This window comes from Muscardinus avellanarius, assembly GCF_963383645.1.
Source record: "Muscardinus avellanarius genome assembly, chromosome: 16".
NCBI classification, from domain to species: domain Eukaryota; kingdom Metazoa; phylum Chordata; class Mammalia; order Rodentia; family Gliridae; genus Muscardinus; species Muscardinus avellanarius.
This window is the reverse complement of record NC_137802.1, coordinates 53,813,273-53,841,117: the sequence shown is the minus strand read 5'-3', so window position 1 is coordinate 53,841,117 and position 27,845 is coordinate 53,813,273. Positions and strand designations below refer to the sequence as shown.

The following is a 27,845-nucleotide window of genomic DNA, read 5'->3' as shown; positions in this document are numbered from 1 at the left end:
GGGGGGGGGGGGTCTGGATCTATTTTTAGCTCCGGGTCGGGTCACGTGACGGGAGTGACGTCTCCGAATGTTGTTGTTGGTGGCGGCGGCGAGCGGAGCCGGAGGAGCCGCCGCAAAGATGGAGGAGCCGTCGAGGAGGCGCTGCCGCTGCTGCCGCCGCCGCTGCTGCCGCCGCCGCCCGCGGAGCCGGAGCTCGAGCCGCAGCGGGTGAGCTCGCCGCGCCCCAGACCCGCTCCCCGGCCGCGGCCGCCGGCGGCGCCCCTCCTCCTGCCGCCGCTGCCCGCGGCGCCCGCGCCCCCCGCCTCCCTCCCCGCGCCCCGAGCGCCGCCAGCCCGGGCCGGGCCCGGCTCCGCGCCTCCCCGCCCCTCCCGTGCCGGAGCGCCTTCTCTGCAGGTAAGGGAGGGGCCGCCGTCCGTGCCCGGAGACCGGCCGGGGATGCCCGATTTGTCCCCTCCTCGGCGGCGCGAGGTCGCGGTGCAGAGCGATTTGAGCCCTGCACCCGGATCTGTGCAGATCCCTCTTCGCTGGACACCCGTTCTCGGTACTCTTGAGGTGAGGGGCGCTGCCCACCCACAGCGCTTCTCCCGGCCGCTGAGAACCTCCTTGATTGTCCGTCCTTGACTTCCGTGCATGAGGAGGGGGACTGTGGGGCCCACCTTACTTCTCTCTCCCATTATTCTCACCCCCTCCCTGCGAGGCGTTACTGCGTTTGTTCCCACCCTCTTCTGTCTGACACCCCGGAGCTAGGGTGTGAGCTAGGAGATGAATTGGAGCTCCCCCCTTCTTGTCTGGGATGAATGCCCCCCATTTTTCATCCTGGGTCTGTATCTCCTGGAGGCAGGGGCTCTGCCAGCTCCTTGTTAACTTGGGGGAGCTCGCTTCCCTACCCCACCCTTCCATCCGGGAAGAGGAGAACTAGCCGGGTGAGAAGTAATTAGTCTGCGAATCTGGGGGATGATGGTGGTGAAGACGGGAGGTGACCACCTGCCTCTGGCCTCCCAGATGAGTCGTGTCCCTAAAGAGGAAGGGTAGCCACCGCAGTTGCTTTTGAGGGATCTTGAAGGAGAGCCATCACTTTGACAGTGACCGCTGTGTTTGGGGACCTGGAATTAGCTTGGGGGTGGTGGCGATGGTGACTGGGTTCGGTGTCCCACTGGGAGGGGAGGATGGAGCCAGATCATAGGAACAAAAGGAGGCAGAGGATTGGGAGGTCTTGGCCAGAAGGACCGGTGGCTGGATTGCCCTGCGGGATTAGATCCTGGGGCTGGGTCCTGCCCTGGGTCTCCTCAGGTTCTGAAGGTATAGGCAGATAGGCTCCTGAGTGCCCTAAGTCCCAGGCACAGGGAACCCTGAGGCTATGCTGGCACAGAGATGCTGGGCTGGGGATGGAGGTAGCCATATAGGGGCGGCTTGCTTCTTCATTCCAGTCTTCCCTCCTTTTCTCTCCCTAAATACAAAGCTCAGGGAGATCTTGTTTTGCCTCCTTTTGCATCTCTTGAATACTCTCTGCCCTGTTTGCACTTGAAGTTGGATCTGGGCTAAGTCTTGATGAAGCAGGTTGGGGTCTCTCTGAGTTAGAGGAGTGGGCTCCCAACATCTCCTATCTGTCCTGGGATTGTGCACACACCAGGGGCCAGAGAGACGGGTCCCAGGTGCAGGTTACCTGTGGGCAAGGATAGAAGAAACGCTCTGTGTGTGCCAGCCTGCCCTTCTTCCTCAGGATGTCCCCCTATTTTGGCTGGATCCGGTAATCTGGAGGGGGCAACAGTGTCACATGCCCCACCCACCCCGAGTAGCTGCAGAAACAAAGCTTTGCTTTCCTTTTTTAAGGGGTGGCATCTTAGTTGTGTGATGCCTGGGAAGGGGGGGTCATTTGTGTTCCTGCGTGGCGGGGGGAGGGGGATCAGCCACAGGAGCTGGGGGTAGCGCAGTCGAAGCTGAAGTACCAGCTGCTCTTTAATAATTAATTCTTCCTACTCACATCCCTTTGAAGAGGGCTGTCTGGAACACGCATCAGGCTCAGCCAGCCTGCTAGAGGACTCACTCCTGTTGGGGGGGAGAGGCAGCAAGGGGGGGCGGTTCTTAGCATTTTTGGAGCACTGTCGCTTTCTCATGAATGAAAACCTGATGCCGCCGCGTGAGGGGGACTATTGTAGCCGACTTTGGCTAATTAAACTTTCTCCGCCTTTCTTCTCTTCCACCTCACCCCAGCCCCAGCTCCGGCCCTTTCTTGAATGGGAACCCTGTCTGGTAGTGCTGGGGAGGGGGTGTCATTCCTTTGAGGTTTTAGGGCAAACAGACCCTGTCTTCTGCCCTATGCCTCCGCCTCCTCTCTTCCTCCCCTCCCCCCTTTTTTTCTAGAAATAGCAGCCTCCTCCATCTGGCTTGTGCAGATGCCTGGAGCTGCGTCTGAGCAGACAAACAGAAATGGGCCGATTGCAAAAATGAATTTGTCAGCCTGGTGCCTTTTTTCCTCCCCTGTTGCCCTCTGCCTTCCCCCGTTTTGGGGCCTGGACATCCAACCCAGTCACCCTGCAAGGCTCTGTTCCTCCTGGATTCTGTTGGCTCAGCTTGGGGAAGGCACTGGCAGTGAAGGGCTTGGAAGCTGGGGACAGGGGCCTGCCGTGGCCACAGTTAGGAGGGGTGCAGATAAGAAGTCCTTAGTGCCTGAGCCTGGGTTTGCAGCTTTTTGATGCAGTTGTGGGGCCAGTGAAGCCCATCTCACACTGCTCGGGTGACTTTTTAACCTGTGACCTGGGAGGTGGCCCTGGTTTGGGAGCTCAGGCCTTGGGCTTGCCTCTGTCAAGGTCAGAGCTGGTGTGTGGGGAGGGGGTGGTGGAGTGGTGCTGGGGAGGCCCTCTAAGGCAGCCTGATGCCCCAGGAATTCAGAGGGAGTTGTTCAAGGGACAAGATCCCTGCAGGGCAACCTTGTGAACTTGTGGCCTTTGGGGCATTGCGTTGCTTCATGGCTCTCTCATCATCTGCCCTCCTCCTCCCACCTTCAGCCAGTTTTTATTGCTCATAGATAAGGTGCCTGTGTGTGGGGTATCCCCTAGGGTTTGTGTACTCCTTCAGTTTATCTATGAGCCTATAGGATGAGCTGCAGCTGGTCCCCAGCATTCTTTCTTACTCTGCTGTCCTGTCAGTCCTGGGCTGTCCACATGGCTCCCGGGCCCCAGCTGCCCACCGAGACCCGCAGATAACACTCGTCAGCGAGTCGTCTGTAGATGCAGAAATGGACAGCTCGGGTTTTTGAACATCAGGCTGCCCTCCTTCCCTTTGTGCCCCGCCCCAGACAAAAATCTCTACCTGTCCTGATCAGTCCTGATCAGGCCCTGGCAGTGAACACTGCTGTGTTTCCCAGGGAGCCTCTTTGCAAGTGGACCGGGGACCAGGGTGCTGCTAAATCCCAAGTGATGGGGAAAAAGCGGAGCCTACCCGGGTCCTGGGCCCACTGTGAGTTGGAAGAGCTGCTCCTTTCCTATTTTACCGTGGGCAAGGATCGGCACCTTTAAGATCCCGGAGAGGCTGGATAGGTGAGGATGTTGGGGGCTGGGGGCTGAGCTCAGCTGAGTGTTGCCCTTCCAGAGTGCTCTGCTGTGTGAGTGCCTCTCACTAAGGAGATGGGCTGGGCTACTCAGGCTGCTGGCAGTCGTGGGAATTTCTGAACCTGTGTTCTCCAGCCCACGGGAAAGGGTGTGAGCGGGACTGGGCGCCAGCCCTGGTGTGGGCATGGGCTGAGCTGCCTGCCCACACGGGCCCTGCCAGGACACCAGCAGCCCCACCTGCGGCATTCCTGAGCGTGGCCCCAGCCCTGCACAGCCTCCTTTGTTGGTACCCCCACATCAGGGCCTGTTGAGAGACATCTAGCCCCTCTGATCCTGGCTCTGAATCAGAATGTAACTTTCTACAAGGACAGAGTCCAAGCCCTGTGGGTGAGAGCAGGGGCAGCAGGCCCTGGGCCTTTGGGTCTTCTGTGTGTGTGGGCATGCGTAGATACGTCTGTCATCTGGTGTGCCTGCCACGGGTGACGGTGACGTTTGGCTCCAAAGAGACCCCACCCCTGGGAGCCCTTGATGAGTATGCAAGGCTTACTGAGGACTAATCTCCCTAGGAGGTGGGGCTATGCAGGAGGCCCAGCTGATTGCCTGTTTGAGGCTTGGGGGGAAGAGTTAGGGCTTAAAGATCTAGCAGTGCTCAGCCTCCTGCCATGCTTCCTGCTACTCCTTTTCATTGGGTAGCAGAGGCCCTGCCTTCATTTGGAAGCAAATGAATGAGATCATGTCTGGGTGGATCTTGGGCCTAGGTGCCTATGTGCCTAATGTCTGAGGCTTGAGGGCTAACTATGGGGCTGGGGCAGCGGGGAGAGCCGGAGGGGTGGGGATAGCTTGGCAAACCCACGGTCCTGTAGTACGTCCTCTATTACTATGTTGGCCTCGGCTACTGCTGGGCCTTTAGGAACCTTTGTACAAACTGGAAATAATAGGTGTCCCTGAGTCCAGTGGACTCAGCATGTGTCCGGCCATGGTTTGGCAGGCAGGACGTTGGCAGGGTTTCATCCACACAGCACCACCTGTGCACCACATGCAAAGGCCTGGGCTTGGGCCCTGGGCCCCTCCCCAGACCTGGGCTACTGGATCTTGGATAGATGTTTCTGACTTTCCAAATCCTAGAAACATATTCTCTTGTCCTGATCCATCGTTGTGTGACGGGGGAGACCACGGCAGAAGCGCATCTACATTCCTGGAATTGGGTAGTGCGAGGCTCAGAAAGTAGAGAGTGAGTGAGTCTCCTCTGGGGCTCCTGGCTGAGACTGCTGGGCTTGCACACCAGTCTCTCCCTTTGCTTCCACCGGCAACGCCGGGCAGCCCTGCCTCTCCCCACTGCCACGGTAGTGGCCAGAAGCTCCTGCACTTCTCTTCTGGTGCACACCAAGTCCCAGATCAGGCACCTTTGTGAGTCTATAAGTTCTCCCCTCCTGGCAGTGGACACTACACCTGAAAAAAAAATTTTTTTTTTTTTTTTTTTTTTGCTATGGCCACTGTAGCCATTTCCTCCCCTTGAGCACCAGGAGCCCCACCAATTAGAGAAGAAACCAGGGTCTTAGTCCAGTTCTGCTCATTTCCTCCTCCCCAGGCAGGTGTCCTTCCCTCTCTTCCCCCAGGTGTAAACTGATGGCTCCAGGGTCTCCTTTGACTCTCAGATTCCGCCCGGCCTCTAACCCTGCTCCGTCTTTCCCCAGGGATGCTGTTCTGAGTGCCTGACTGTCTCACCCTGAAGGATGGCCTTGGATGGGCATTAGAGGCACGGTGGCCCCGGGCTCCTGTCCCGTCCATCTGTCTGTTATCGTCTGTCTCTCTTGACATCACCGCAGCTCCATCCCCTCCTGTCCCAGCCCCCAGCGCCAGCTTCCCGCAGGCCCAGAGCCGGCATGAACTCTCCCAACGAGTCTGGTAAGAGCTGGGAGGTTGGAGAAGAGCCCCCTGGGGCAGATTTGGATGCAGTGGGCTGTGTGGGTTTCCAGTCCAGGCCACCTGACTGGTGGTGTCTGAGCTGACAGGAAATGAGGGGTCAGGAGTGGAGACACATTTTAAGAAAAGGACAGAGGCACTGGGTGTGGTGGTGTGTGCCTATAATCCCAGTACTTGTACTTGGGAGACTGAGGCAGGAGGATCGCAGGTCCGTAGCCAGCCTCAGGAACTTAGGGAGGCCCTCTGCAACTTAGTGAAACCCTGTTTAAAAATAAAAAAATAAAATAGGGCTGGGGGTGTATTTCAGAGGTAGAATGTCCTTAGGTTCCATCCCCAGTACCACCAAAAAAGAAAAAAGAAAAAGACAAAGGCCGACTGTGAGGCAGACCTGGGAGCCAGTGGCCTGGGGGAGGGGGGGTGAGTCCACCTCTGCCCTCCCTGCTCTCAGCTGGGGCTTTTGGTTCCTACTCTGCCTGTTCTGTTGGCCAGTCCAGGCAGGGGTCTGATTTGGGGTGTGTGCCCTAGGGTCTCTAGGCAGTCTGAGGTGGTACGGGATGTGTTTCCCCAGAGGTGTGTACCCCAGAGTCTCTGGGTGATCCAAAATGGCCTTGGATAGCCGGGCGTGGTGGCGCATGCTTGTAACCCCTGCGCTTGGGAGGCTGAGACAGGAGGATCGTACAGGTTCGAAGCCAGCCTCAGCTACTTAGTGAGGCTCTCAGCAACTTAGTGAGACCCTGTTTCCAAATTTAAAAAAAAAAAAAAAAAAAAAAATATATATATATATATATATATATATATATTATTTTTTAAAGGTCTGGGAGTATAGCCTGGAGGTAGAAAGCCTCTGGGTTCCACCCCCAGTACCACCAAAGTGGCCTTGGGTGTAATTCCCCACTGTAGCTTAGTGCCCAGCTTTCTTTTTGTGGTGGCCGCTTCTTTCCTTGTTGGCTGTTTCTTTCTGTTCCATATTTTTTTTTCTTGGTGGAGGTTTGCCAGGCCCTCGGCCTTAACCTCTGTGCTTAGGTGTGTGGTATTGGGGTTGGAATCAGGTGACATGTTTGTAGGAGAGTCTTGGCTCTCTGCTAAGTCCAGGTAGACTAGTCCTCATCTTCTTGGACCTTGGACGTGGTGGATTTCTAATCTGGGGCCTTCTACTCTGAGATTTCACATTCCCCTCTGCTCCTGAGACCCTGCCCAGTGCTGCTGGAAATAGACTCTGGGTGGGACTGCAGGCAGTTTTATGTACGGGTGGGTCTGGATCTGTGCCCATGAGGATGTGCCCTGAGCTGGACCCTCAGGAGTTTCCCAGGAGGGTCATGGGTCATTGTGGTTGAAGTAATAACTGCCTTCTCTCTCTGGCTGTCTCCTGCACAATCTCAGGCTCAGAGTCCATCTTGCTCAACTTTAACCCTCCATGGCCCATCTCACTCATCCCCACAGCTTTTCCTGCAAAAGTAGATGGATATTTTCCCTTCTTTTAGAGATAGGGCAATTGGAACCTAGGATGAAACCCCATCTGCAGGATGGTCCAGACCGGTAGCTGGGAGGAATCCAGGTCACCCCCCACTTAGATCCCCAGGATGTCTTCTGTAGGATTTTTGGTTCCCCTTCAGGTTCTCCTATCTCTGCCCTTGCCCATCCTTATCCAGCCCCCCTATTCTGTGCCCTCAGGAAAGGGTAAGGGTGAGACAGGAGAGGCCTGGTGGTTCATCCATCCTCCGCTGGTCAGCTGTGTGTGGCAGTAGCACCTGTGGTTCCTTTCCTCTGAGCCACAGCACTCAGCCTTCCGGGAACTGTCTCCAGTCCTCAGTTCACATGGGGGCTGGGGGCTAACCCTTGACCAAGTGCCAGAGGCTGCTCAGAGGCAAGTGTTGGTGGCTTGTTAAGGATGTTTCCCAACTGTGAGGTTTTATTCCCTTGCAGTGAAAGTTTATTGTAATCCACCCAGGATAGCCAAAGTTATTGGGTTGCCTTTTCAGACGCCGGTGGTCTGGTTCCCCTTGCAGCCACTTCTGCCAGAGCTGACAGGAGCCTGGGGTAGCTGAAGGTGTTTTCCAGTTTGGGAGTGGCTGTCTAACCCTGGCTAGGATTGGCTTCTTGAGTGAGCCCAGGCTTTGGCCAAGCCTGGGTGGCTTTCCATCTCCCCCCAGCAGGGGGAGATGCTGTCTTCTGTGTGTCAGGGAAGGAGGGAGATAAGTAGGGGGCCACAGACTGGGAACCTCTTTTTAGTACTATCGAGAGGCTTCAAAACTGGGATTGAAGCCATTCTCACAGAATCCCTGGGGTCCTGGGGTCAGCTTCTCCAGTTGTGGGGTTCCAGCTCCCCTGACCTGGGGAGACAGCCAGCGTCCATGCAGCTCTCCCTCTAGGAGGGGCTCAGCTATTCCCGGCCTGGAGCCCTGGCTAGCATCTGGGCCGGGGCTGCAGGTGCCCTATGCCCGGAGGGAGCCTGGAAACCACGTGCCTTGGGACTCCACAGAAGTCAAATGAAACCACGAGTTATAGCCAGAGCATGCGAGTGTCCACTTCCCTGTGGACACCCAGCAGAGAGTCCAAGGAAGGAAAGGTATGGGGCAGCAGGGCAGAGGATAGAGGCTGGAGTGATGAAAACAGTTAGTACCTGGGGCTTGGGGGCCTCAGCCCCGGAGCACCTCCCGCCTTCTTCCCCATCCCCATCCCTGCCCCCCACCCCACCCCCCTTTTCTGAGGGCACAGAACAGCCGGGCTGGGTAAAGGTGGGAGTTTTCTGCTAGTCCTCTACTTTCAGCATGAGAGCTTTCTGGTCCAGCCAATTCTTGCTGAAAATCCCCAACAAAGCCGGGCATGGTGGCGCACGCTTGTAATCCCCGCGCTTGGGAGGTGGAGACAGGAGGATCGCGCAGGTTCGAAGCCAGCCGCGCTGGCGTAAGAGACCCTGTTTCAAAAATATAAAATAGGTCTGGGAGTGTAGCCCGGAGGAAGAAGGGCTTCCAGGAACCCCAGTACCACCGGAAAAAAAAAAAAATCCCCAACAAGCTCAGCCTGTGGGGGAACAAGAAGGTACAAGATGGCCCATCCTTGCCCTCACGGCAAGCAAGTTAGTGAGTGAGTCCCTGGCGAAGGGCGGACGAGGCGACTGCGTGATCTACTTCCGGGGCCCCGCGGTCCTGCAGTGGGAGCTGCCTCTGGGCTGGGCTGCCTGCCAGCTTGTGACCTTATCTACCTACCTCTCTGGCAGTCCTGGGAGTCTGGGCAGGGGCCACCAGTGGGACTGCCTGCTTCCCTGAGAAGGCCATTTCCGGGCTTCTGTCTTCTCTTTAGGTAACAGGGGCTCTAGGAGCGGCTTTCTTTATTTTGCTAGCATGGATCCTATCTGCATAGTCTCCTGGGGGTGGGGGGGTTTGAAGGATTGACAGAATGTTCTGCAGCCTGGATTTGGCCCAGCCGGGTCAAAGGAGCTGCTTCAGGTCCTCAGACCTGGACTGCTCTGGTGGAACTCCATCCTGTGGACCATTGCCCAGAGGAGAGGGCAGAGCATGGCCTGCCATTCAAGCCAGTCTGGGTGGTTGCAGGCCCCAGAGGAGACAGCCAGGTTCCTTATCCCCAGCGTGGGAGGGAGGCAAGCTACATGGCGACACCTGTCTGCTCAGCACCTCCCAGAATCCTCCACACTTTCTCTCCTTCCTTTTCCCAGGAGGGGGGGCAGCTGCCCCCTCCTTTTTGTGTGACCAAAGAAACTGGGGCATGGGTATGGGGTGAGGCCAGGACCTCGAGTCTTGTCTCTTGGCCTCAGACTCTGCCCCAGAGCCCCTGGAAGGCAGGCAGGCAGCCAGCCAGCCAGCCAGCCAGCCCGCCCCAAGGAGAGAGAAGGTCAGTGTGCTGTGGGGCAGGGGTCTGGGCAGTGGATCCCTGCCTCCCTCGTCCCTTAAGTGCCCTCAGCACACGCCGCTAACTCTGGATTGAGATCCGCACCTTCTTCCTCTGCCGGCACCATCATTCCACCGGGATTGGGATGGAATGGCAGAGGAGGCAGGGTCAGCCATGAGAGGAATTGGGAGATGCCAAAGTAGACGTTCACATCTTTTCTGAAGTTGGCTTCGCATGAGAGGGCTCAGCCAGAACCTAGCATGGATCTGGCAGTGGGAGCTCCCAGGCCATGTTGACGAGTTCCAGCATGATGGGACTCTGAGGGCAGGAAAGACTGGAGGGCAGGCAGGCCTGATGTCTCCATGGGCCAGGGCCACTGGCATCTACAATCCAGGATGCTCTTGGGCCAGCCCTGGGCTTTTGACTGTGTACCAAGCAGGACTTCCTCTCTTTCTTTCAGACAGGGCCCCACGCCAGCCTCCTGGGCCCAGGAACTGGGGGCCTGAAAGCATTGGGCTCTTCCCCTCCTGCAGCTTCAGAGGATCAGGAGGCCAGAGTACAGCTCAGAGGGAGGGCATGGAGAATGCTAGCTGGGCTAAGTCGTGCTGGCTCAGAGTGGGACTCATGGACCCCACTTAGTGGGTACTCATAGGGTTTGTGGAATGGTATCTGGGAGCACTGGATGGGTAGGGACTAGAAGAAAAACAAACTACAAGTAGCGGGGTTATAGCTGGAAGGATTGAGGTTAAACATTAGGAAGACCTTGCCATACTATCTGAATCTTAGAAGAAAAGAGACGCTGTCCCCCCTCCTACCCAAGCCACCCCTCTTAGTCCCCTGGAGACTTCTGGGAATTGCACTGATGGTTGTTGGGCTGGGTCTGACACTGTGTTTCCTACTTCAGGGAAGCTGTGAGGATGCTAGGCGCTGACCCCTGGCTGCGGCCACCCTGGGTGCCTGTGTCCTGGCCGACCCGGATCTTCTCTGAGCCTGGAGTCTTTACTTCTTTAGGCATCTGGCTGCCCTGAGTTCTGGGAGCCCTGCTTTTGAGTTGGCCTAGCTGATGATTTCCTCTTCTCCAGAGCAGGGCTCTCCTGCCACACTCCCCTGTTCCCCCAGGCAGGCAGGAGAGCCAGGACAGGGCTAGCCAGCCCTTCCGGTTGCTCCCAGCGTGGGTGGGTGGAGTCCTGGGCTGGGTGGAGCTTCTGCCCCCTCCCTTGGCTTTCTGGGCTCCCTTGTGTCTGCTGCCCATCGCCCTGCCGGTGGGGATGGTGGTCTTCTCCTCAGTCCCTCTCAACATGGTCTGGTTGGCCAGGGTGGGTTTGGGCCAGGAGTGGTGGGTGACCTGCCCATGAGCACTAAGACCCTGGGAGAGACTTGCCCCCTGGCCTTTTTACCCTATAATTTGCCCTGGCTGAGAAGCTGTGGCTCTAGACCCTGTGTGGTTCCTGGTCCACCGCTGGGCAAGGTCTTCATCTCACCAGTCTAGGGGTGGGAGAACCTGCCCCTGCCAACTGCACTGTGGGGGTGCTCCCTCAACTTGAGGGCAGGGCCCCTGCCATCCCTGGCTGGGAAGCTGGGCTCCAGGAACCATAGCCACCAACGTGTCCTTGGTTGGCCAGCTTCTCCCAGGCTCCCAAAAGGAGGGTGAGGTCATTCCGTCCAGAGAGAGGACAGGTGTCCCTGGATCCATGCCCAGAGTGGGGGGGCAGGAGGGGCCAGGAGAGGGCTCCAAAATAGCAACTGTGACATCAGGAAGGGGGAGGGGGATGCAGACCCAGGAATAACCAGGCTATTAAAAGGCTCCAGTGAGGTCAGGGGGCCAAGTGGGATCTCTGCATCCGTGGGAGGCACAACCTGGGGGGGAGGGGTGGGCCCAGCGGTGGGGAGGGCAGGCAGGTGGCACTTATCCTCATGGTGCACCGGCCCCGAGTCCCTGCAGGGCCCAAGGAGGGAGGCCTACTCTGCCAAGCCTGGATGCTGACAGCCTCATGACTCCTCCTGGAGGGACTCCAACCTCAAGTCTACTCCAACTTGGGCACTGGGAGTCATTGCACTTAATAATGGAAGCGCTGTGGTGGTTAGGGTGCAGACCTCCCGGCCCTGTCCTGTAAGCAGCTGTCTGACCCAGGGCAAGTGACTTTAATTGCCCTATGCCTCAGTTCCCCCATCTGTACCCTGTTCCTGAGGTCACTGCAGAACAAACGCAGTGATGCGTGTGATGCTCTTAGCAGAGCACCTGGCACCCTGCCAGGAAGAGCTGCCCGTGCTGAGAATGGCAGGTGCTGCCCTGTCCCCTGCCCGGCGAGGTGAGGCCTGCCCAGGAACAGCCTCCCTGCCCCCGGAAAGAAGCTGAGCAGCCTCTGGAGGTGACACTCGGGAGTGGGTGGGAGGGAGCTGCCACTAAATTGCTGCTTAGGGGCCTTCCTGTTGGTAAAGGGGTGGGGAGGGAGGGCAGAAGTTAGATTCCTGTTCGCTGTCAGGATTGCAGGGAAGGAGCAAGGTTAGGCCAGGTGGCGCGTCTGCCACCCTCTCCCCAACCCTTCTCGGTTCTTTACCTGCTCTAGATAGCAAGGGGGAAGAGAGAGGATGGGACTTGGCTTCTTGGTCTCCAGTTCCTGACTTGCCAACAGCAGTAGCCGGAGCCACACCCAGCCGCACGCACGGGGTACCCTGTGCTGTCCTTCCCCAGCTTAGCCTCTGGCCACCCGGCTTGGTGGCCTTGGCCCTGAGTGCAGGCCCTCCCCATCCCCTCCCCCTCGGCTAGCGCTTCCTCCTGGGGTGGAACGCGCCTCCCCCCATGGGGCTTCCGCCAGGCCCGGGCTCCTGGCAGCCAGCCGGCGGCTCCCTGAGCATGCTCCACCTATTTATAGACAGGGCCCTCCCCCAACTGCTATTTCAGTCTCTTGCCAGCTGCCGGCGGCTCATTCGGGAAGGAGGAACAGGGAGCCGGGCCCAGAGCTGTCACCCGGGGCTGGGAGGGAACATAGAGAGCCCGCCCGCCTGCCTGCCGAGCTACCCTTCCTGTCCCCTGAGCGCTCGGGAACCCCAGCTCCTGGGAACTGAGGAGAGGCCAGTGGTTGATGCTCCCATAGAGGCTTCTGGACCAGCAGCTCTGGGGCCTCCGGCCTGGCCCTACCACTGCCAGGAGCGCTCAGGCCGGATGAGGCGCTTCCCCGCCTTGTGGGTCCCCGTGGCAGTGGCCCAAGGGAGTCCCTGAGCGGCCAGCCCAGTCCGCCCACCACCCCCTGGTTGGCTCCCGCCTCAGGCGGCCCCTCCTGGGCATGCTGCTGGTGCCCAAGGCGCAGGGGCTGGTGGAGATGCTGCAGACCATCTATGAGACAGAGTCCTGTTTCTCAGCAGATGGCATGTCGGGCCGAGAACCAGCCTTGGAAATCCTGCCTCGGACTCTGCACAGCATCCCTGTGGCAGGTAAGTGCCCCTGTGTCCCCACCTGCCCTCTGCTGTTGGCATCCTTGTGCCTTGGCTAAGTATCTTGAGCCTTGTCCGGATGGCTTCTTGCTTTGGTCCTTCTTGAGAGCTTTGTTAGGCACCCTTGGGAGTGGGGGAGCCGTGCTCCCAGAGGTGGCCTCCCTGCTAACGCCCCTGTCCTCCTTGCCCAGAGCTGTCCCTCCCCTGAGCTTTCCAGCTGTGCACTGCTGCATCCTCCAGTTGCTTTGGCCCCTGGCAGGGTCTGTCCAGCTGTTGGAGCCTGGGGCTCACTAGAGGATCCTGGCCTGGTTGGCACCATGGTCAGAGGGGAGGGAGTGGGTCAGTGACCTGTCCCCTAGCTTCCTGCTCCCCAGCTTTGGACAGGGAAAGCGGCCATATCTGGGGTATCCACAAGCACAAAAGGTACCAACTCCTCTGGTTGGGTTTTGGGAGTAGAGGTTTAGGCACAGTGACTTTGGCAGGTCCCTGATCAAGGAGTCTCCTGAGAATTAGATACTCGGGGAGGATGTAGTGTGGTAGGTTAGGCAGAGACTGAGGGCAGGGATGTTGTGGGGATGGCTGTCTTAGCACCCAGCTCCCCCGTATCTCTCTTCTCCCCAGGCACTGGTTTATTCCTGCCTCCCAAGGGAGGAGAGCTGTTATGTTGGCTCAGATGGGCTTGAGACCCCCCTAACTGGGGCACGAGAACCCTTAACGCTGCCACCTTCTTGGCAGGAGCTTTTCTGGCCCTTGGTTGGGGGTGGGGTTCCCCAGAGCTGGGCCACTCCTTTCTTCACCCAGGAACCTGTTGGCAGCATCAGGCCCTTCTGGCACAGTCTTCCCACCAGGCCGGCACCACAAGATGCTTCCTCCAGGGAGGGGCCTGCTGGACCCGGGCCTACTTGGCCCCTCCTGGCAGTGGCTTGGCGCTCGCGCTTGTGAGTGTGTGTGTGTGTGTGTGTGTGTGTGTGTGTGTGTGTGTGTGAGGGGGGAGGGGAAGAGGGGGAGAGGGAGAGGGAGGCCTTGTTGCTGGTGTAGATCTTATGGTTTGAATTAGAAGGTGGAGCTGTGTGTCTCTTTGGGTACCTGCGATTTGTCTCTGAGCTGCCCAGGGATAAGGTTGCAGTGAGATTGGGTTGTATCAGAGGATGAATGTTTTGGGAAGGTTTGAGAAATCCTTGAAACATGGTTTGCCATCTTTCTGGACAGGGATGCCCATGTAGTATCATAGCATGGGGCATAGACCCAGAGACCAGCCCTACAGAGTCCATACAGGCCCCCTGAAGGAGGCATGGTCCTGGAGCCAGCCCTGCAGGGTACCCACTAGGGCCCCTGGACTGGGGTAATAACATAGAGGGCTGGCTTTTACCCTAGTCTAATTGAGCATACAGCTCTAGCTAAAGACCCTGCCTGATTCCCAGCCTCTGGACAGCCCACCTGTTTGCACATCGGTCCACCCCTCCCTTGCAGGCCCTGCCGCCCTCCTCCCACCAGCAGTCAGCAGTTTGCCGGCTGCAGTTTCCTCTTCATCTTACTCACTCACCTCCTTTCAAGTTAGAACCCTGAAGCTTGCAAGCTGGGAGCCCACCGTCCATCCCATCTGAGGCCTGTCCCTGGGCAGACCCCCACAGCCCTTCTCCCCAGGTCCCTGTCTCCCCCACCCTCCACACTGCAGGGCCTGAGCTGCAGCGGTCCGTACTGGCAGGAGGGAGGTGTGAGTCACCCCAGCGGCTCGGGAGAGGGCTAAGAATGTTCCCCCTGAGCACGCTGATGCTGTGTCTGTGACGCTGCTGGGGACAGATATAGGCCTGGAGCTTGGCTGCCTTTTTTTTTTTTTTTTTTTTTTTTGGACTCTGGAATGTAAATAGAAGTTTCAAATAGAAACACTTTAACCTTTGGGTTAGAAAAAAAATCCACCCCAGATAAACACAGCCATGAGGGCCCAGGCCGCCTGGTGTTTCCCTCCTGTCCCTCCCCCTCCCCCATCTCTTGATCAGTCTCCAGACAGGATGTAAAAGCCTGGGGCTAAAAGGGCAGGTGTCCAGGAATGCCCTCTAGGGTGGTGTGTGTCCTACAGGCCTCCCCAGCCCAAGAAGCTGGAAAAAGGGGCTTCCCGGGTAGTGCACCACCTCCAGCAGTGCACCCTGGGAGACCCCGTTGAGGGGCCCCGGTCTTCTTGTTTAGCAGTACTGCCCAGCACCTAGTGTGGTGCCTGCCACCTCGGTGAATGGATATTGCATGAGGGGCTAGAGTCCTGCTGGCAGGATTCTTGTGCTCTGTTCTGGGGCTTGGCCCTCTGCGTGGACTGAGCCACCAGTGGGTGAGCCATGAGGGCTGGACACTCCTGCCGTTCCTGCTTGAGGAGAGAGGCAAGTCTCAGCTTCTACGAGTGGCAATTGGCGATCTCTCTTACAGATGGGGTCTCTGCCTGGCTAGCCCGCCATAGCCCAGTGTCCTGTGAACACCATCAGCACCTGAGACTGGTCCTGGCTTGGGGAGCCTAGAAATTTGAACTCTGCTATGGGATTCCCAAAGACACAGGGTTAGGGAATTCTCTGCCTCCCTTCCATGGGCCCGGATTTCCCTCTGTCCAGTACTGGATAGAGCCGAGGCCTGGGCGGTGTGTGGAACATTGCGAGACGGCCCGGAGGTGGGGCTGAATCCTATCCTGCCAGGAAGGGGTGCTCTGCATGCCGGGAAGTGTCATGGGGTTCGGGTTTGGCACTGGGGCTTTCCCTGGATTCTTACTCATGCTCTTCAGACTGTTCCAAGTGTGACTGTGGCGGGGGGTGTAGGTGTAGGGATGCTAGGAAGGTAGGCAGGGCAAGACTCAGGTAGGAAAGGAACTGGTATAATGGACCAGGTGATAAGGGTGTCAGAAACTTGCCTATCTATTTTAGGAATGGTATTAATAACTATATTTTATAATTGGACAAGAGAGGTTAAGGAGCTTGCCAAAGGTCACAGATTAAGTGAGAACTTAATCACTTAATTAAGTGACAATCTATTTTTCTTTTTTGGTAGTACTGGGGTTGGAACCCAGGGACAGTCTACCTCCAAGCTACGCCCCAGCCTCACTCAGTTGCAAAAGGCCTCACTAAGTAGTAGCTGATGCTGTCCACGGACTGCGATCCTCCTGTCTCAGCTTTCCAAATGCTGGGTTTACAAGCGTGCACCACCACACCCGGCTTAAGTGAGAATCTTAACTAGGATTTTGTTTTTATTTTTGTTTTTTTCTTTGTGGTACTGGGGATCAAACCCAGGGGCAGTCTGCTTCTGAGCAACATCCCTAGCCCTATTTATTTTATTTTTATTTTGAAACAGGGTGTCACTAGGTTGATGAGAGTCTCACTACTTGCTGAGGCTGTCCTTGAACCTGCAATCCTCTTGTCTGAGTCTCCCAAGTACTGGGATTACAGGCATATGCCTTCATGCCCGGTGAGAACTGAGATTTGAACTCAAGGCTCTGTGTGGGGCCATTGTTGATCCACACAATAGCTCCTTTTGTGCAGATTTTAAAAAGGTAGCCCTTCTTCTGGGTGGATGCATCGTTGCGCCAGTATTTAAGGCTTAGCAAGTGGAGTGTGGGCTAGATTTCAGCTCCAACTTGCCCTTTCTGTTGGGCGCCATGTGCATACTGGTATACATAACTGATACAGTCTTAAGTAGTGGGCCTGTCTCCGCCTCCAAAGTTTGTGGCCATTCTGGCCTTGGGGAGCTCCGAGGATGTCTGAAAGGAGGTTTTGTGGTCTATAAATTCTTGGGACCACTTGGTTGATTATCTCCCTCCCTGCATAGATTTTTACCCAAATGGAGAAAAGGGATCAGGAACAGAGTTGAAGCCCCCCAGTCACCCATATAAAACAGACAATCTCCCCTGCCCACGTCCCCTCCTACCTCATCCCCTCTTGTTTTTGAGACCCTCAGCTGTCCCGTCCCCACCGCACAGCTGCCAGACAGGAAATCAGATTAACTGTGTCCACACACAGCTGTAACAGCTGTCAGATGGGCAGCAGCACTGAGTGCAGGCAGTCCAGGGACATGGTGAGACAGTGGTTCTCAAACTTTTAGTTGCATTAGAATTACCAAGGGAATGTATTCAAAGATATGTTTTCAGGTTCAGAACTGACATTTCAAACTCTTATAGGTGTGCTGATGTGTGTAGGCTCAGACCATTCTTGGAGTGAGGGTAGTGAGGACGGTTCCTGGAGCCCAGCAGCCTGCCAGTGGGTGTCACCAGCATCCATGGGAGGTCTTGCTGGGCCTTACGACTCCTGGGGGAAGGGCCTATGCAGAGAGGGCGGCTGTTGCCCCGGTCAGAGGCGAATCCAATTCCCAGCAGCCTGGCAGTCTGGAGAGAGGATGTTTTGAGATTCCGAGAGCAGGTGTCTAAACCCCAGTGGAGCGGGCATGATGGCAAGTGGCCAGGTGGGCAGAGTGCCTTGCTGGATGCTCAGGACTGGGGTGCACGTGGAGAGTGGAGACAGGCCTCCTGCACCAGGGCCCCCGCCGCCCCACCCCAGGTAAGGGGCGAACTGCCCCAGCAATAGCTGCAGACTGCATGGTTAGTAATCTCCTTGTTTTATGCACAAGTATTTCCTGGAAATGGCTGGGAGAAGGAAATCTACTTCTTTTCCAGATGGCATCCAAGATCAACCACTAACCCTGTTTTCACTGACGAGAGACACCTGTGCCTTCTTCCAATGCTCTGTCTCCCCTAAGCTTGAGGTCATCAGAGTCCCAGACATATCTCCAGGCCTTCCCCCTGCTCTCTCCCCTTCTCCTGCACCCTTGAGCTCTGGCGTCCTGGGAACCAATCAGGTACTCTTGCCTAAATTCTTGGATCCTAACTGCAGAGCGTGGCCCCTCATTCCATCTCTCGTTAAATTGGGAAGCAACCTTTACGTTCTCTCCTTCTGCTTTTTAGTGTTGGGGGAGATGCAGAGAGAGCGCTGGCTCCTCCGCCTCCTAGGACAAGTATCCCGTCTGACCTCACCTTCCTCTGCTCTTGGCTGGGGCATGGAGTTGCTGACCGCCCGACTTTTTTTTTTTTTTTTTTTTTTTTGCGGGTCTGGGGATGGAACCCAGTGGTATTTGACCTCCGAGCTACACCCCCTGCCCTATTTTTTTTTTAATTCTTTATTTTGAAACAGGGTGTCACTAAGTTGCAGAGGGCCTCACTATGTAGTAGCTGAGGCTGTCCCTGAACCACAGTCCTCCAGTCTCAGCCTCCCGAATGCTGGGATTACAAGCGTGTGCCATCACGGACGGCTTAGCTCCCGACCTATCTGACACTGACATTCTAAGGGTCACTCAACGGGCTTAGGGTCACCCAGGTCCCCTGCCCAGGAGGATGGGGAACAATCTGGCAGTGGGGTGTCTCCTGCAGTGGGGCCATATTGCCAGGTAATGTTGTTTTTGAGGCTCGGGGTGGGGGGATCCCACTGCCGTGGGCTGAGCCACTGAAGGGAGTGGCCCTTCTTGGAGGTCGCAGAGCAGGTGAGGCAGCCAGGAGGCTATTCCCAGAGACTCCTGCCTGGCCTTGGTGCTCAGCTGCTGGCTGCTCTGGCCGTGTGGGGCCCACAAGAAGGCCTTCAATGGGCACAACCACAACCTCTGGGTAGTCTCAAGTGCGAGCTAAGGCCTCACTTTGGGAGGAGTCTGAGTCTTAGAACAAAGGTTGTTGATGAAGTTGGCACAACGTAATTTTAAACTTTATTATATAGACTTTATCTTTAATTTGAATTTTGTGGTGCTGAGGATTGACAATACCAGTGGCCCCCCCATTTTTCCCCATTTTTTTTTTTTTGGTACTGGGGATTAAATCCAGGAACATTTTACCTCCAAGCTACACCTCTAGCCCAATTTTTTTTTTTAATGGTCTCACTAAGTTGATGAGAGTTTCATTACTTGCTGAGGCTGTCCTTGAACCTGCAATCCTCCTCTCTCAGCCTCCCAAGTACTGGGATTACAGGTGCACGCCACCACACCTGGCTCTCTCAGCTAGCGCGAGGTCTCTTTCTCTCTGTCTCTCTCTCTGTGTCTGTCTGTCTGTCTGTCTGTCTGCCTGTCTCCCTCTCTCTCTCTCTCTCTCTCTCTATATATATATATATATATATATATATATATTTTTTTTTTTTTTTTTTGGTGGTTCTGGGGATTGAACCCAGAAGCATTCTGTATCTGAGCTACACCCCCCAGTCCTATTTTTTTTTTTCAGTACTGTGGATGGAATCCAGGGGCATTCTATCTCCCAAGCTACACCCTCAGTCCTATTTTTATTTTTATTTTGAAACAGGGGCTTACTGAGTTGCAAAGGGCCTCACTAAGTAGCTGAGGCTGTCCGCAAACCCGGATCCTCCTGTCTCAGCCTCCCAAATGCTAAGATTACAAGCGTGCGCCACCACGCCCAGCTTCCTATTTTTTATTCTTTACTTTGAAACAGGGTCTCACTAAGTTGCGAAGGGCCTCACTAAGGAGCTGAGGCTGGCCATGAATCTGTGATCCTCCTGTCTCAGACTCCTAAGTATTGGAAATACTGGATGCCAGGCATCCAGTCCTATTTTTTAATTTTTCATTTTGAAACAGGGTCTCACTAAGTTACAGAGGTTGGCCACAAACATACGATGTCTCCTGGGATTGCAGGCATATACCACCATGCCCAGCTTGTGTGTACCTAATGAAAATTTGTTTTCTTCTATCTTTTCTTTTCTCTCTTTCCCACCTCCCCTTCTCCTCCTCCACTGGGGATGGAACCCAGAGCCTCACGTATGCTAGGCAAGTACTCTCCCACCGCCCTGTATCATTTTGAAAAGTAGTTCACAGGCTTTGCTAGTTTGCCGAAGGGGTCCAAGATACACACAAGAAGTCAGGAGTCATTAATAATAGCCTTGATAGCACCTCGGGAGATCTTCCCAGGCCCGTGCCAGGTTCCTTGGCATAAATCCTCCTAGGCCTGGCAACTCTGGGAGGTAGGTACTCTGCTGCCATTTCACAGATAGCTACATGGAGCGCGGGGAGGTGCCCAGCACCTTGTCTTAGTAAGGAGTGCTACTGTGAACAGTCTCACTCTCAGATCCCAGAAAGCCCTCGCTCTTAGCCATGACACGATATTTGTTCACTCGTGTTGCTTGACAAGTTGTGCAAATTGCTAGGTGAGAGTCATCCCCAGCCCGCACATGTGGAAATACTGTCTGAATTGCGGTAGAACCTGTTGAGCCTAAATGGGCCTCAGTAGTCACGTAAGAGCGCGGAAATAGATCATGGGAAATGTCCTTGGTGGGGAGGGGTCATGGGCGTCATGGGCTGTAGAGTGTGAGATGCTGCTCCCTGCCTCCTACCGAACTCCCTCCAGGCCAGACCAGGGACGAGAGCCTCTCTTCCCCTCTCTGCGGGACAGAACAAGGTAATTAGACATTTAAAGGTGCTGCTTACTGCTGAGCCTGAGCATGGTGGCACATGCCTGTAAGCCCAGGGCTTAGGAGGTTCATGGGTTCATAGCCAACTTCAATAACTTCATGAGGCCATCTACAATTTAGTGAGATTGTTTCAAAATTAAAAAAAAAAATAGGGCTGGGAGTGTATTTTCCACAAAGGTGGAAAGCCCCTGGGTTGCATCGCCAGTTTAAAAAAATAAAAATAAAAAAGCCGGGTGTGGTGGCACACGCTTGTAATCCCAGCATTTGGGAAGCTGAGACAGGAGGAGCTGGGTTAGTGGACAGCCTCAGCTACTTGGTGAGGCCCTCTGCAACTCAGTGAGACTATGTTTCAAAATAAAGAATAAAAAATAGGGCAGGGGCCATTTGCAACTTAGTGAGACCCTGTTTCAAAATAAATAATAAAAAATAGTGCAGGGGGTGTAGCTCAAAGGTAGAATGCCCCTGGGTTCCATCCCCACTACGTATGTACATACGTACATACATACATACATACATACATACAAACATACATAAATCAGGCTAGGGGTGTAGCTCAGAGGTACCCCTGGGCTCAATCTCCAGTAACTTTTTTTTGTGTGTGTGGGTCTGTCCTGGGGATGGAATCCAGGGGCATTCAACCTTCGAGCTACACCCCCTGCCCGATTTTTTATTCTTTATTTTGAAACTGGGTCTCACTGAGTTGAAAAGGGGCGCACTAAGTAGCTGAGGCTGCCCGCAAGCTGTGATCCTCCGGTCTCAGCCTCCCAAATGCTGGGATTACAAGTGTGCACCACCACGTCTGGCTTCCCCAGCAACATTTTAAAAATTGAACAAACAAACAAAAGCTGGGCATGGTGGTGCATGTTTATAATCCCAGTACTTGGGAGGCTGAGACAGGAGGATCACAGGCTTGTGGCCAGCCTCAGCTACTTAGGTCCTGAGCAACTTGGTGAGACCCTGTTTCAAATAATGAATAAAAAATAGGGCTGGGGGTAGAGCAGGGAGGTAGAATGCCTCTGGGTTCAATCCCTAGCACCACAAATAAATAAGTAAACTAGGGCTAGTATATAGTTCAGAGGTAGAATCCCCCTGGGTTCAATCTCCAGCACTAAAATAAATAAATAAAAGATAAAAATAAATAAATCAATAAAGGTGCTGTTTACTGCCCAGCCTGGCAAGTGTGGGCCTGAGGGCCGGGATGCAGGTAGAGATGCTGCCCTCTAGGGCGGGCTGCCATCCTGCATGCAGCCCAATCTGTTTTGCTGTTGATTGGCCCGTGGGATCTTTTACACAGCAGCATCTCTAAGAAGCTTGCTTTCCTTGCCTGTGTCAGGAAGGGTTGGAAACAGATGATCTCAAAGGTCCTTTTGGCCCTGGCCCCTCCCAGGAAGGCACCTCCTCAGATCCAGGGTTTGTCTGCACAGGTTTGTTTCTGTCCTGTGTGACTGGGCAAGCAGCTCAGTGTTCCCCCTCCCTTGGGTCCACACCTCCCTTGGTCTTCTGTGGCTGGTGGTTCCTAGAGCAGGCTCTTTTTAGGTGCCCAGAAAGGTATACTTCCTGTGCCACCCCAGGGTTTTTCTGGGAGGAACTAAAGGCATTCTTCCCTCCTGGATAGGACTGCTTTCACAGGGATTCTGAGTTGGTGATGTTGTCTCCAAGAGAGCGTGTGGTGGGCCGCAGCTTGTGTGTTCAGAGCCAGAGCAGCTAGATCTGTCTTATTTTTTAACCTTGTGTTCCAAAGGCATTGCCAAAACCTGCTCAGAGGCACTACCCCTGCCTGCACGCACGGTGTTTAGACTGAGGCTGTGCTGACGGCAGTCCTGGGGTCACTCCACCGCCACCTGCACCATCTCCCCTGGAGCAGCCAGGATACCCCTTGTGCTGCCTGAAGCATCTGCCACGGGAACCCTGTGGGCTGAGAGGGTTCATGGAAAGGGAGGAGGCCCAGCTAGATGGGGAGCAAGTATCACTAAGGGGTCACCATGGTCCAGCTGTGTCTGGGAGCCAGGTGGGACAGCCCCTCCTGAGCCAGAGCTTGGCATATACTGGGCTGCTCTGAGGCTGGGGACTCCTGGTCACCCCACTGCTCGGGCTGGAGCTTCTGCGGGGAGACAGTGCGAGTCGGCTCTGCAGAAGGCCAGAGAACAGGATGGTGTCGCTGCTTGACTGCTTGTTCCTGAGGCCTTGACTCCCAGGAAGAGTGAGGGTCTGGGTCTCCTGGGAAGAGTAGAGGATGAGCCAGTTGGGTGGCCAGGGCCTGTCCCCAGGGCCCTGCCACTTCTTTCTTCAGGAGGTCAGGTGTTGGTTGTCTGATACCCTCTGTCAGTGAGGCCTGGGGATGAGAGAAGGACCCTTGTCCTCCCGTGTCACCCTTTCCTGGCATTTTGGGGCAGCTTTTTGCTAGCCAGAGCTCCCAACTGGTTCCCCTGGGGAAGTGTCCCTCTGCCTAACCTTTTCTCTCTTCTGAGGTTCTCAAACCATCCTTGGTCTGCCAGGAGGCAGCCAAGAACCTCTTCCTAGTCCAGCTCACCTACTTCCCCTTCCAGGTGGAAGGTTTGGTGGCAGCTGCTGCCACCTGCTCTGCTCATGCCCGGCTGGCAGAGGGCACAGAGTCAAGCCAGCCAGGCTCTAGGTTCTGTGCCCAGCAGCCTATATTTCAGGGACTCCACAACCCCCATCCCCTTCCCCTGACTCCATTGAAATAGCACGGTCCCTTACACTTTGGATGGAGCCAGGTTGCTACCCGTCAGACCCCTGGGGTGCCACAGGCTGCGCACATGAACATTCTGCAGCCGCCTGTGCTTCCTGCTTGCATGGGAGCAAGGCTGTGTGGCGGCGCCCTCTGGCTGCCCGCCACCTGCACACCAGTGGGGCTGCGCCTGCTACTGCAGTGCATGGTTGTAAATGTCTGGGTGGTGGTGGTGGTGGTTGTGGTGGTGGGAGAATCCCCTTATCTGAGCCCCATGTGCTCTCAGCAAGGCTCCTAAAGGGAAGCCAGCCCCGCTGGCCACAGATCTAGCCTGAGGCCAGGTTATCTGCAGGGAGTCAGGAATGCTTGGACCCCTGCCCTTCCTTGGGCGGGCTGGTATCCGGCTCCCGTGGCCCCCGCTCTGTTGGGAGCAGCAGGTTGAAGCCCGTTTACCTTGGCTGAGTGATCAGAGTGCCATGGGCCAAGCCAGCCTTGCCTTGGAATAGATAACCCTCCAGCCAGCTCAGGGGGCCTTGCTGAACACCTCAGGGGCTGGGCAGGCCCGAGGCTGGCCACCAGCTCCTTGCTGACACCCTGCCTTCCACTCTGGACAAAGGCTGGTCACTTCCAGGAAGGACCCATGGTATTTTCAAGGGCCTCTCCTCCTGGTGCTGGGGCAGGACATGGGTGGGGAGAGAGAGTGAGATGTGTGTGTATAGCCCCACCCTCTTGGCCACATCTGGCCACTCCTGCAGATGTGGCTCTGGCTTGGTGGCCGCAGAGTCGTCAGTGCGGCTGGCGGGAAAGCCACAGAGGAATGTACCCTGCCATGCTGTGGGAAGAAGGGGTAGTGGGCTGGAGGAGGACATCCTGCTCGGGCTTACCTTCTCCCACCCACCCCGACCTCCAGTGGGCCTCAGAGACATATTTAGGCACAAGGGTGGCGCAGCCGTGGCTGTCTCTGGCCTTGACCCTGCCTTGGTGACAGCCCTTTGTCACTGGGTTCTCTGGAGAAGTCCAAGTCATGGGCAAGGTGTGGGGGCCTCTTTTAGCCTACTCCCAAGACCCTTCCCCCTCTTGGTGTGGATGGCAGTGGTGGCTAGGGGAGAGGCCTGTTCAGCGGCCAGTATCAGGACATTGCCAGGGCCACAGTGGGCCACTTTTCTGCAGGCATGTCTTCCTAGCTGCTGTGGCTCTCCTGGGCTGCAGTGAGGAAAGTGGGGGCTTTCTTTGGAGAAAAAAAAGTAGAAAAGAAAGCCAGGCGTGGTGGCACATGCTTGGAATCCCAGTACTTGAGAGGCTTAAATAGGAGGATCTCAGGTTCATGGCCAGCCTCAGGTACTTAGGGAGGTCCTCTACAACTTAGTGAGACCCTGTTTCAGAATAAAGAATAAAAAATAGGGCTGAGGGTGTAGCTCAGAGGTAGAATGCCCCTGGGTTCAATTCCCAGTACCACAAAAATAAATAAATAGGCTAGGGTATAGCTCAGTGGTAGAATGCCCCAGGGTTCAATCCTCAGTAAAATACACACACACACACACACACACACACACACACACACACCAAAAAAAAAAAAAAAAATAGAAAAGAAACCAGCTGGGTTGGCCCTGCCCTTCCCGCTTCCTCCTTCCCAGGCAGCAGTATCCTGCCTTCCCCTCCTGCTGGCGCCTGGAGGCTTTGTGGGGTGTGGGCTGGGCTTGGGTCTCCCTGCTGGTGCGGTGTTTGCCTGGTTGCCCTGGCAACCGTAGGCAGCGATGGGGAGTGACATTTCAGGACCAGAGGACAGTGCTGGGGATCAGAAGGTGGAGACTCAGCCTTCCCATAAGCCCATCGGAACCTTTTGCGTGCGCTAGGGCTTCAGCTCATTGCCCTGCGGGGGCCTGGACCCAGGGCCTTAGGGCACCCAGTAGACCCCTACCTGGTCTCCCCTTCCCAGCAGGTCCTCCCAGGGGCTGGAGCGTGAGGTCCCTGCCGCAGCCCCAGCCCTCCCCCTGCCATCACCCTTCTTCCTGTCTGATTCCCTTTCCTTTCCTGTCTCCTCCTCCCGCCTCCTCCCTGCCCGCCCATTCTCTCATCCCCCTCCCCCCAGGCACAGCTGCTGTTCGGCTCACGCTATATATAGCGGCATTTTCAGGGTAATTACAATAAAACTGTTGAAAGGAGATAATCCAGCAAAGGAAGCCAGGCCGACTCCCATCCCCCTCCTGTCCCCGACTGGGTGCAGCCTTGCGCCCCCTTCTCCTAAAGCCTCCCTTCCCATTCCTGTACCTCTCCCTCTTGCCCCATCTACCTCAGCTGGAATAGGCCGAGAGGAGGACAGGGATGGCTACCTTTCCACAGGCTGGGGTTTACCGAGCACCCTGGCTGCCAGCCTAGCAATTCTACCTCCAACCCCTCTGCCTCAGTTTCCCTTTTAGTTTATGCTTTGGTGGAGAAATTGGCACTGAGTGATGGAGAGAAGGCCACAGCAGTCCCTAAAAGTGCAGGATCCAGGTTCACATCTTGGTCCTTCAGTCACCTAGCTGTGTCTCCTCAAACTTTTCTGAGCCGCAGTTTCCTTATTTGTAAAACGGGATAGTAATAGCACCTAAGTCACCATGCAGGTTGAAGGAGTCCTTCGTGTAGAGTGCCCAGTGCTCAGCCAGGCATGGTGGTGCTCACCTGTGACCCTAGGACTTGGGAGGCTGAGACAGAAGGATTGCAGGTTCAAGGACAGTCTCAGCAAGCAGTGCAACTCTCATCGATGTGGACCCTATTTCAAAATAAAAATAAAATAGGGCTGGGCCTGGTGACACACACTTGTAATTCCAGCATTTGGGAGGCAAAGACTCCAGAGGATCGCAATTCGCGGACAGTCTCAGGTACTTAGGCCCTTCACAACTCAGCGAGACCCTGTTTCAAAAATAGGGCTGGGGTGTAGCTTGGAGGTAGAATGCCCCCCCCACGCACACACACCCGTGGTGTTAACATTGACAGATTTTTTTATTTTTTGTTTTGGAAATTGAACCCCCAGGGGTGTTCTAACCCTAAGCTACATCCTCAACCATTTTTATTTTGAAATAGGGTCTCACTAAGTTGCTAAGCCTGGCCTTTGGCTTGCAATCCTCCTATCTTAGCCTCCCAAGTACTGGGATTACAGGCTTGCCACTGGACTCAGATTCAGTGATAGTATTATGTGTCAAATACTCATAATCTGCCAGCTACTATGTTTTATGTGCATGCCTTTTCTTTATTTATATTCTTTCTTTTTTTTTTTTTTTTTGCGGTATTGGGGATGGAACCCAGGGACATTATACTTTTGAGCTACACGCCCAGCCTATTTTATTAGTCCTTTTTAATTTTTTAAATTTTTTTGGGGGTACTGGGGTTCCTGGAAACCCTCCAAACACCTATTTTTTATATTTTTATTTGGAAACAGGGTCTCTTAAGCCAGCATGGCTGGCTTCTAAACTGCGCGATCCTCCTGTCTCCACTTCCCAAGCGTGGGGATTACAAGTGTGTGCCACCATGCCCTACCTTTTTAAAATTTTATATTTATTTATTTATTTATTTATTTATTTATTTATTTATTTATTTATTTTTGGTGGTACTGGGGTCCCTAGAAACCCTACTACCTCCGGGCTACACTCCCAGACCTATTTTATATTTTTATTTGGAAACAGGGTCTCTTAAGCCAGCACGGCTGGCTTCGAACCTGTGTGATCCTCCTGTCTCCGCCTCCCAAGTGTGGGGATTACAAGTGTACGCCACCACGCCTGGCCCTTTTTATATTTTTTATTTATTTATTTATTTATTTATTTATTTATTTATTTGCGGTTGTGGGGATGGAACCCAGGGTCATTCTACCTCCGAGCTACACCCCCTGCCTTATTTTTTTATTCTTTATTTTGAAACCGGGTCTCACTGAGTTGCAGAGGGCCTCACTAAGTAGCTGAGGCTGTCCGTGAACCGCGATCCTCCGGTCTCAGCCTCCTTAATGCTGGGATTACAAGCGTGCGCCACCATGCCTGGGATGCCTTTTCTTTTTTTTCCTTCCTTCTTTCCTTCCTTCTTTCCTTTCTTTCTTCCTTCCTTTTTGTAGTACTGGGTATGAAACCCAGGGACTCTACCTCCGGGCTACACTCCTAGACCTATTTGTTTATATATTTTATTTGGAAACAGGATCTCACTGAGTTGCTGAGAGCCTCATTACGTAGCTGAGGCTGGCTTTGAAACTGCCTGATCCTCCCGTCTCAGCCTCCCAAGTACTGGGATTACAAGCGTGCACCACCACGCCTGGCTTTTCTTCTTTTCTTTTTTCTTTTGGTACTGGAGATTGAACCCAGGGGCATTCTACCCCTACACTACACCCCTATCCCTATTTGTATATTTTTGGCGCTGGGGATTTAATGCAGGGGCAATTCTACTTTCAAGCAACAAACTCAGCCTGGTGTGTGTGTGTGTGTGTGTGTGTGTGTGTGTGTGTGTGTGTGTAGGGGGGGTGTGCTGTGTACTGGGGATTGAACCCAGAGACATTCGACCTCAGAACTACACCCCCAGCCCTATTTATTTGTTTCAAAACAGTCTCGCTTGGTTGCTGAGAGTCTGAGTCTCACTCATTTTCTGAGGCTGTTCTCAAACCTGTGACCCTCCTGTCTCAGCCTCCCGAGTACTAGGATTACATGTTGTGTGCCACCATATCTGGCTCCATTCTATTTTTTATTTTGAAACAGGCTTGCTGAGTTGCTGAGGCTGGCCTCAAACCTGGGATCGTTCTGTCTTAGCCTCCCAAGTACTGAGATTACAGGCATGTGCCTCCATGCCTGATGGAGTTTTTTAGCCTTTTTTTTTTTTTTAATTGGAATTGAACCCAGGGATTTTCAACCTCTGAGCCTTATTTTATTTTTTATTTTAAAACAGGGTTTTACTAAATTGCTGAGGCTGGCCTTGAACCTGTAATCCTGCTATTTCATTTACTCAGGTAGTGGGGTTACAAGAGTGTACCACCAT

At 54.8% G+C, this 27,845-nt stretch overlaps 1 protein-coding gene across 4 annotated transcripts in view; it reads left to right on the top strand.

Moving 5' to 3' along the window:
• Nucleotides 1-5,431: 5,431 nt before the first annotated feature.
• The window catches only part of HDAC5 (histone deacetylase 5), a gene marked incomplete at both ends in the record, with an annotated part of 40,244 nt that continues 17,830 nt past the window's right edge, over nucleotides 5,432-27,845 (top strand). For 3 of the 4 annotated variants that reach the window (XM_080712409.1, XM_080712408.1, XM_080712407.1), the window contains 2 exons: nucleotides 5,432-5,453; nucleotides 12,678-12,749. In XM_080712409.1, coding sequence (XP_080568535.1) covers nucleotides 5,432-5,453; nucleotides 12,678-12,749 — 94 coding nt within the window. Of the gene's footprint in view, nucleotides 5,454-12,601; nucleotides 12,750-27,845 lie in introns of those variants that run through there. The other variant, XM_080712406.1, reaches the window with a different exon arrangement.